Source organism: Protomyctophum bolini (genome assembly GCF_963924005.1).
Source record: "Protomyctophum bolini genome assembly, chromosome: 6".
Classification (NCBI taxonomy): Eukaryota; Metazoa; Chordata; class Actinopteri; order Myctophiformes; family Myctophidae; genus Protomyctophum; species Protomyctophum bolini.
Genome location: NC_137867.1, coordinates 44,697,362 through 44,707,361, shown reverse-complemented (window position 1 = coordinate 44,707,361; position 10,000 = coordinate 44,697,362). Strand labels below are relative to the sequence as shown.

Below are 10,000 nucleotides of genomic sequence, written 5' to 3'. Positions count from 1 at the left end.
ATGAGAGAACCACTGATATAGAAAGATGGGTTTTTCAGAAAATTGTCATGATTTAGAAGACATTTTTTAAATTTCAACGTCAGGCCTAAATGGGTTAAGTGAAACTAAATGCGAGTACTTTTCACCACATGAGAAAACTAAAACGTTTAATATACTGTGCGGCCCTCTCCTCAGTAAACTTTCTCAAGTTTTCTCATCTGGGGTCCTCTCCGTGTGTCAAAAAAATAAAATAAAAAATAAAAAACAAAATCCCCTTGTTGTAGTCGCTCTCTCTCTCACTCTCTCTCTCTCCCGCGGGTGCAAAAGTTTAACCCATTCTGGCCGGAACCCGTTTTGGTGTTAGCATTACGTTATGCTTTAGCTATTGAAAAATAGCAGATCTACAAGCTCATAGCGCGCCACCGAGTGGCGCGCTACGAGCTGTAGGTCTGCTATTTTTTTTTAATCGAAGACATTTTTAGAATCTGATCTCAGGTCAGAATGGGTTAATAATGAAACTGTCAGGATGTAATAGACATTTTTTAGAATCTGATCTCAGGTCAGAATGGGTTAAATCTGGAGAAACTCCGGTTCGTGAGTTGAAGCCCACAGGAGCCGCGGCCCATTGTTATGGTAATGCGGCGGCTGTGTGAGCCGGGGAACGTTATCTGTGTGCAGTGATAAATCGGCACAATCTGTCATTTTGTCAGCCGTAAATCCCTACAGTCGGCCACTCGGATGTGGCGGAGATAGGATTCGGGGTGCAGCAGCTTTAAGTCTAGCCATTCTGACCTGAGATCAGATTCTAAAAAAAAATGTCTTCTATACATCCTGACAGCTTTCTGAAAAAGCTATGTTTCTATGGCAGTGGCTCTTCGATTAAAAGATCTACAAGCTCATATAGCTACGAGTATAAACTGTAAAGACGGAAAGGAAATCAACCCATTCTGACCTGAGATCAGATTCATACGAGGTTTCCACTGGACACACACACTGCCTGGTCTGATTAAACCCATTCTGACCTGAGATCAGATTCTAAAAATGTCACAGTCATTCTTCGATTTTTCAAAAATAGCAGACCTACAAGCTCGTAGCGCGCCACTCGGTGGCGCGCTACGAGCTTGTAGATCTGCTATTTTTCAATAGCTAAAGCATAACATAATGCTAACACCTAAAAGGGGTTCCCGCCCAAAATGGGCTAGATCAGGGCTCCATCAAGTTTTGTTTTTTTGGTATAGTTTTATTTTTTATTTTCTGGATGATATATCTGTTCTCGGGGGACAGGGTGCTGTGAGAAATATATATATCGTTGCTGCCGGGGAAAAAAAACAGTATCTCCAAATTCTAACCTTTTGTGTTATTGTCATTCTTCGCAAATGAATGCCTTAACCCATTCTGACCTGAGATCAGATTCATACGAGGTTTCCACTGGACACACACTGGTCTGATGAACCCCTTCTGACCTGAGATCAGATTCTAAAAATGTCAGTCGTTCTACGATTTTTCTAAAATAGCAGACCTACAAGCTCGTAGCGCGCCACTCGGTGGCGCGCTATGAGCTTGTAGATCTGCTATTTTTAAATAGCTAAAGCATAACATGATGCTAACACCAAAATGGGTTCCCGTTCAGAATGGGTTAATCAGTGTTGGGCAGTAACAAGTTACTAGTTACATATTACTGTAATATTACTGTATTGCATATCACTATAATATATTACTATTGTAAGATTACTTATAATATTACTGTAACTATATTACTCTTGATTCCAAGTAATAAGTCATGTACTATTATTACTTTTTCGAAGGAGTAATAAGTAAAGTAAACATATTACTCTAATTAATTAAGTAATATTGCCCGACACTGACCCTAATCGATCGTACTGCAGCGCCACGCAAAAAAAACCCCGGAAAAAAGTAACAGATCCGCAAACTCGAAACGCGGCGCAAAGCGACGCGTTTCCAGCTTGTAGACAAACACTTGTAGTTCTGACAAACACTTGTAGTTCTGACAAACACTTGTAGTTCTGACAAACACTTGGAGTTCTGACAAACACTTGTAGTTCTGACAAACACTTGTAGTTCTGACAAACACTTGTAGTTCTGACAAACACTCGGAGTTCTGACAAACACTTGTAGTTCTGACAAACACTTGTAGTTCTGACAAACACTTGTAGTTCTGACAAACACTTGGAGTTCTGACAAACACTTGTAGTTCTGACAAAACACTTGTAGTTCTGCTATACTTGTGTTGCCCATTTCCACTGTGAATGCTGAAACGCAACAGCTTTGGACATAATGAGGTTCCCCACCCGACAGAGACGATATATGCATGGCTGCTCCTGGAGGGAGTGTCACATGACATGTGCCCGTCTAAAAGTAGACCTGGGTTCACATTGTATGAGCTGTCCCCATAACGTAGTTTAGTCAGTAGACCTGGGCCACATTGTATGAGCTGTCCCCATAACGTAGTTTAGTCAGTAGACCTGGGCCACATTGTATGAGCTGACCCCATAACGTAGTTTCTGTGTATACCCCAACAATGGCCTTCAATCCTTCTCCCCCCTTCCTTCACTCTCATTCTCTCCCTCTCCCCCTCTCTCTCTATCTCTCTCTCGCTCAGTCCCCCCCTCCACCCTCCCCCCTGTCTCTCGTCCTTCCTCTGCAGACATCCAACTGATGAATATTCATGAGGTTGTCATTTGCATTACCGGGCTCCTGAAAGAAGCACGGCACACAATGGTACACAAAGGTGACAGCCGTCAAACTCAGGAGCCTGCTGCAGTGTGTCTGTCTGTGTGTCTGTGCGTGCGCACGGCCGTGCGTGCGTGCGTACGTGCGTGCGATATAGACACTCAGAGAGAGATATACAGTATATGTTTGCGAGAATGGAATGACCCACATTCATTCCTGCATTAGTTGCTGTTGTAGTATATTATGGCCTCTATATCACACCAACATTTCGACCCAGAAACAAATAACATTAAACTTTAAACATTAATTAATTTATCACCAGAGGGAAACCGATGATACTTAATCCATAACCAAGAAAACCGCAGAGACGGGAGTGAGATATGGAAGGCCAAGAGGAGGCCAGCTCAGAAAGACGGCGCCAGCCGAGAGTAAGACATGACAAACGATCAGTAATTAAAAAGTAATAATAATCACACTTGTGTGAAGTGAGGGGCGCTCTTTCATCATATTGGCGTCTTCACTTTTCTGCCCTCACTTTGTATCCTCAATACGTACTTTGCTCAGCCAATCACATCATCGCTAATATGGGTGCTCATCCAATCAAATCATCTATGGGGGGTACACACACGCACACGCAGAGCTGGGCATAGGAGGGGCTAGCACCGCCCCAAGTGAGGGCCTGTGTGAAGTGAGGGGCGCTCTTATCATCACACATCATCTCAGTCCGGCCAATTCACAATTTGCATCCTCACTTTTGTCTTCAATATTTGCGTTTACGCAATGTTTGTCTTTACACAAACCCGCAAAACTGGACATTCATTATCAATGGCGTTCAATGTTTGTGTTTACACCAGGGGGGCAGTCAGACAGATTTTTTGTGAAGCCACAAGGAAATGAAAGTTCATATAATGGCCTGTTGTGGCGCTGTCATTGGACCCAGAAAAACCCATAGCCCCATAGAAGTCCATGTATTTGGGCCCAACTTCACCTAGACTGTATTACCTTAATAAACATGGTCATGAATACTTTCTGCTTCCAGTCACTAGTTTAAAGTCTCATTTCTAATGTCATAATATTCTTTTTTGAAAATGATGGTCCCATTTATAAAAAAAATAACCATAAAGTCGCGCATGTTCTGAGGGGCGTGGCTACCGTTACAGTCTATGAACGGGATCCCCCTCCCACTCGAGTCAAAATAAAAACCAACAGGGGAAGAAGGGGGGAAGTCACGCCTCGTTGTCTGGGCCAGCCAATGGGCCAGCTGGGCCCAAACGGATCTAGAAAGATGGCGATGTATTTTACGTTCATGTTAGACCCGGGGAACGCTTTGTCCATATTTCTTACAGTCTACGGTGTAAACACAACCTCCAAGCTGTTCATAGGAGGGTCAGAACCCGTCAGAAGCCTTACCTGAGGGTGAGCTGCTCCACGGCCGAGTCGCTCCTCATGAGGACGCCGAAGGACACGGTCTTCCCGAGGCGGACCGGGCTGGGCGGCACCGCCACCTCCACGTTGTCGTCCAGACGCAGCCGCTCGCCTCGGGCCGGCGCCACGGCGCCCGCGCTGAGCGCCACGCTGCCCGCCCTCTGCATGTCCTGTAAGGAGACAGGTCAAAGGTCATAGGTCATATACTGTATAGGTCAGCTGCTCTGCATGTCCTGTAGGTGGGGAAAAACAGTATACTGTAAAGGGTTTTATTTCAGTTATGAGTGAAAAAGTGCTCGTAACTGTTTAAGCGCCAGTAGGCGGGGCACCAATTTAGGCTCTGAGTGCCCATTATAAAGTAAGAAAGAATTTGTAATTCTATTATGCATGTAATGTGCATGTCATCACCTGTACACCAGATTAGAGGAATTTTCAAAATATGGATGAAAAAAAAAAGAAAAAAAAGTTAAGAATTATTATTATTATTATTTTTTTGTTGAAAATATTGGCCTCGTTACGTCCTTGGCACCCATTACAAAGACGGCAATATTTCGGGATCACGTCCATGGCATCCGCAGAATGTACCTGGTTCAGGTTTTCAAATGTATAAAAATCTTTAGAAAAATAGCTGATCTACAAGTTCACAATGTGTCACAGTGCAACACATTGTGAGCTTGTATAGATCAGCTATTTTCAAATAGCCGAAATGTACATAGGGCTGAAGTGGTCCGTGTATGTTTTGTAATAATAATAATCCAAATCTACGAAGTAACTACTAGCTAAAGTCTTCAAATCAACATAGTGGAGTAAAAGTGCAATATTTGCCTCTGAGATGTAGTCGAGTAGAGTAAGTAAAAGAACGTTGCAAATGCCCCAATAAAGTAAAAGTACCTTAACATTGTACGTAAGTACAGTACGCAAGTAAATGCACTGAGTTACTTTCAAGGCCTATTCATAGTCCAGTTCTCACTCCAGGTCACTGAGCCGCTCCGCTCACGCATCACATCTCTGTGTTATTAACTATAACCACCGTTTGGGTGGTCACCTCTTCACCAGAAACCGGACGATGAACAGGCCTTACCAGACAGTGGCCTTGCATGTGGTTAAGCCCTGAAACTGGGAGGTTGGGGTTCGAACCCCGGCCTGGTTCATACCAAAGACTGTAAAAATGGGACCTGAATGACCCAACTTTTCACTGCCGTAACGTGTGTGACAAAATCGTATAACTTTTGTTACCTGTAGACCCCCGCCGTCCGGAGGCGGGCCGGGGCTCCACTGTCCGGCGGCGTGCAGCCCCAAGCCTCCTCCTCCTCCTCCTCCTCCTCCCCCGAGGGGCCCGGCGGCGTTGGCCGCGCCGCCCTGACCCCGCCACGGCTCGTTGACGACGGCGGGGCACCCCCCCTCCTCGCCGCCGGCCCCCTCCACCACGGAGTAGTACACCTCCACGGAGGGCAGCGCGGTATCGGCGGCGGCGGTGGGTCTCTTCCTGACGGGCTGCGGCGGCGCCTGGAACCAGGCCGGGGGGAGCTCCAGGCGCACCACGCAGACTCCCGGGACGCCCGCCGACAGCCGGCAGCCCGCCGAGGGCGCCGCCGCCTCGGTGGTGGCCTCGCGGACCGCCACGGCCCGGACGCAGGGGAGCAGGGCCCGGGGAGGGGGGGCGGGCTCGTCCCAACGCCGCCCCGCCAGGTAGAACAGCACCTGTATGGGGGGGGGGGGGGGGGGGGGAGCATGTGAAACCTCAATGGATGAACATAAAAAGGTATATTCAGTGATTTCAATCAATTCATACATCACTTAATTTTTTTGTTTTGTTGTGATAATCCTTCATACTATAGAGTGTGCCGACCATATAAGGAGTTCCTCCCTGTCCCCAGTTCACCCCTGGGGTCAAAAAAACATAGGTTTTGTTTTTGGCTATAGGAGGCCCATCCTTCATCCAATCAGGATAATTAAAAAAGCTTGCACACAAAGGGCAAAATAAATGTAACTATAGGGAATTTTCTACATCACCCAAATCACTGAATGCTCCTTTAAAGGACAACTTTATTTTTTTAGGTTCTAAGGCACCCCCCTCTTTACATTCAATAGATCCCGTGATCTTTTGTGGCCAGATGCAATTTCCTGGGTTCTAGTATAGGACTATAGTAAATAATAATAATAAATAAATTGCTGTACAATTTTGTAAAACAAGTAAAAAAAAGACTCGTTAGAATGCTCTTCTTTCGTATTAGCGATTTTCTTATATATATTTTTTGACAGGGTGTCAAAAAAAGAAAAGATATCTTTGTATTTAATTAAAATTAAATAAATAAATACACATTTTCGGTGCCTGTGTCATTTTGGCCTGACTCTTGCTGCGGACAGTCGTGACAAAAAAATAGACTTTAGAGAAGTGTAAAAAGAAAAAGAAAGAGGATTACAGTTCTGAAGAACATATCCGGGAAAGATTATAATGATCAAACATAGTGTTTGTTTATTTGAGAAAGACGCACAATATGACATTAGCATTGATTCACGTGGGAATGCTGGCGATAATTAGTTTATCACATATAGCAGCCTTATCTATCCACAAAGGCAACAAGAAAACAACATTTGATCAACGCTGTAATCAACACCATCTTTAATTGGCTGCGTTACTGTCAACAAGGAATTGCACTTGTGAACAAAAAGGGTATGAAGTCCCGTTGGGATTCCCCAGGACTGTGTGGAGTCAGTGAGTTGGCTGAAACACAAGCAGGATACAAGCACAGCCATTCTCTGAACCACCGAAGGTCACTTTGTTTGTGTTTATCCGGCTCCTCGGAGCTGGATAAACTCCTCAGATATTAATTTGACCAAGCTATCAGCTGCAGCCGTGTTCGACAGCCTCCTCTTCAATGCACACGCCGTGTTCCTTCAGCAGGGAGGTCAAACACTACGCAGACATAAAGAGCTGCACTCGACGGGTAGCCTCGAAAACCCAGACGTTTTCTTTGCCAGGGAGAAAAGAAAAAGTCTGGGCGTCCGAGTCATAGACTGTAAAAAATATGGACAAAGCGTCCCGCGGGTCTAACGTGAACGTAAAATGAAGCCGGTCAGTCCTTGCAATGGAAGTCGCCATCTTTCTAGATCCGTTTTGGCCCAGTTCAGGCCAGCTGGCCCATTGGCTGGCCCAGACAACGAGGCGGGACTTCCCCCTTCTTCTTCGTTGGTTTTTATTTTTACTCGAGTGGGTGGGGGATCCCGTTCATAGACTGTAACGGTAGCCACGCCCCTCAGAACATGCGCGACTTTATGGTCATTTTTCTAATAAATGGGACCATAATTTTCCAAAAAGAATATTATGACATTAGAAATGAGACTTTAAACTAATGACTGGAAGCAAAAAGTATTCATGACCATGTTTATTAAGGTAATACAGTCTAGGTGAAGTTGGGCCCAAATACATGGACTTCTATGGGGCTATGGGTTTTTTTGAGCCCAATGAGAGCGCCACAACAGGCCATTATATGAACTTTAATTTCCTTAGTGGCTTCACAAAATATCCGTCTGACTGCCCCCCTGGTCCGAGTCCACTTCAATTCGGCATAGAGTAGCGCAAGCGTCGATCACTCTCTGCTGATTTCTGATCGTCTGCACCTTTGTTAAATTGACGCACACATGCACACACACACACACACACACTCCCCTCTCTCTCTCTCTCTCTGTCGCTGCCTATGCCATAGAAAGCATAGGTGAACCCCAGGCTAGGGGGGTCCGTGGTGGAGCTGCCTATGCCATAGAAAGCATAGGTGGACCCCAGGCTGTAGGGGGTCCGTGGTGGAGCTGCCCTATGCCATAGAAAGCAGAGGTGGACCCCAGGCTAGGGGGTCCGTGGTGGAGCTGCCCTATGCCATAGAAAGCAGAGGTGGACCCCAGGCTAGGGGGTCCGTGGTGGAGCTGCCTATGCCATAAAAAGCACATGGGGACCACAGGCTAGGGGGTCCGTGGCGGAGCTGCCCTATGCCATAGAAAGCATAGGTGGACCCCAGGCTGTAGGGGGTCCGTGGTGGAGCTGCCTCTATGCCATAGAAAGCAGAGGTGGACCCCAGGCTAGGGGGGTCCGTGGTGGAGCTGCCCTATGCCATAGAAAGCAGAGGTGGACCCCAGGCTAGGGGGTCCGTGGTGGAGCTGCCCTATGCCATAGAAAGCATAGGTGGACCCCAGGCTGTAGGGGGTCCGTGGTGGAGCTGCCTCTATGCCATAGAAAGCAGAGGTGGACCCCAGGCTAGGGGGGTCCGTGGTGGAGCTGCCCTATGCCATAGAAAGCAGAGGTGGACCCCAGGCTAGGGGGTCCGTGGTGGAGCTGCCCTATGCCATAGAAAGCATAGGTGGACCCCAGGCTAGGGGGGTCCGTGGTGGAGCTGCCTATGCCATAAAAAGCATATGGGGACCCCAGGCTAACACAGGTGGCATGGAAAATAGAACAGCTATACAAACTCACAACAACACATTGTGAGCTTGTAGAAGTGCCGCTCTCCAGCTAACGAGTATAAATCAGACATCACATATGGTTTGCAACGATTGGTCATTTGCCGCATCAGCTGCCATATCAGCCCATGGGACAATACGGCTTCAGCTCGCGCTGACGCTGACGGGTCAAGCTGGCCGTACGATCCCTACAGGGCTGACGAGCCAACATTATCACGCTCTCAGTCAGTTTATATCCACCACGTGCACCCATGGGCTAATAAATGCTAGGTATGTGATAAAACTATTTATTGCATTCCTCCATTATTGCTTTTCAGGGGGGGGCTGCTATGCAAGGAAATGTGTGGAAGAGGAGGCGCCATTTTGCCTCCCGCAAGTATAGCTAAGCACTCGCTGGGGAGGCGGAATGATGGCCATGAAATTAATTTAGAGTGAAATGAGTATCTAAATCTCCAAGTACTGGGAAAAAGAAAACATAAATACAGCACACAATAGCCTACTAACAGTGGTGGGAAGGAGGCTCTTGTGCTCATGCACATTTTTCTGTTTTTACAACTCCACTATACATCTCAAGAGGCAAACCCTTTACTACCACTAATAACCATTATCTACGCTATATGAGCTGGTATATTTAACCCATTCTGACCTGAGATCAGATACCAAAAATGTCTTCTACATCCTGACAGTTTTCTGAAAAAGCCATGTTTCCATGTCAGTCGTTCTTCGATTTAAAAAAAGATAGCAGACCTACAAGCTCGTAGCGCGCCACCGAGTGGCGCGCTACGAGCTTGTAGATCTGCTATTTTTTCAAAAGCTAAAGCATAACATAATGCTAACACCAAAAGGGGTTCCCGCCCCAAAATGGGTATAAAGAAAGCACAATGAGCTTGTAGATCTGCATTCTCTTTTGACAATTTGTGGGGGGGGGGTCTGCAGCTACATGCATATAATTTTGGGGGTCACAGTTTGAGCACCACTGCCCTATAGAGACCCCCCCCCCCAGGACCCCTCTTGGAGAGCCACTGCAGGGTTAAGTGATTAAACAAGCCCAGTAAGTAATAGTATACCTGTATCCACGGGCGCGTGGAGCCCACTCTGGGCAGCACCACGTGACCCTTGACCTTCCAGTTGAGGGTGACCGCCTGGCGGGCGGCGGCGGAGGCGGCTCCGGGCAGCGGCGCCTGCAGCAGCTCCAGAGGGACGGGCTGCTCCGCGCTCACGTTCAGGTAGCTGCAGTTAACGGCGGGCAGTGAGGAGGAGGAGGAGGAGGAGGCTGAGGAAGAGGAGGAGACTTGAGATAGGATCCAAAAGGAAGCAACGCACATCTCCTGAGATTCTACAGATGCTGAACAAAAATATACGTACAATGAAAAGGAAGGGTACACCAACAGGACCCACCAACGAAAGATCAATGGATGGACATTATTGAGGAACTGTATTCTATGGAAAAACT

The 10,000-nt window shown here is 46.9% G+C and overlaps 1 protein-coding gene across 1 annotated transcript in view; it reads right to left on the bottom strand.

Annotated features, from left to right (window-relative positions):
• LOC308317043 (transmembrane protein 132D-like) overlaps positions 1-10,000 on the bottom strand; it is a gene marked incomplete at its 3' end in the record, with an annotated part of 187,856 nt that overhangs the window by 72,309 nt on the left and 105,547 nt on the right. The window contains exons 3-5 of the mRNA XM_080765833.1: positions 9,615-9,820; positions 5,332-5,796; positions 4,081-4,265 (exon numbers count right to left, since the gene is read on the bottom strand). Coding sequence (XP_080621959.1) covers positions 4,081-4,265; positions 5,332-5,796; positions 9,615-9,820 — 856 coding nt within the window. The remainder of the gene's footprint in view (positions 1-4,080; positions 4,266-5,331; positions 5,797-9,614; positions 9,821-10,000) is intronic.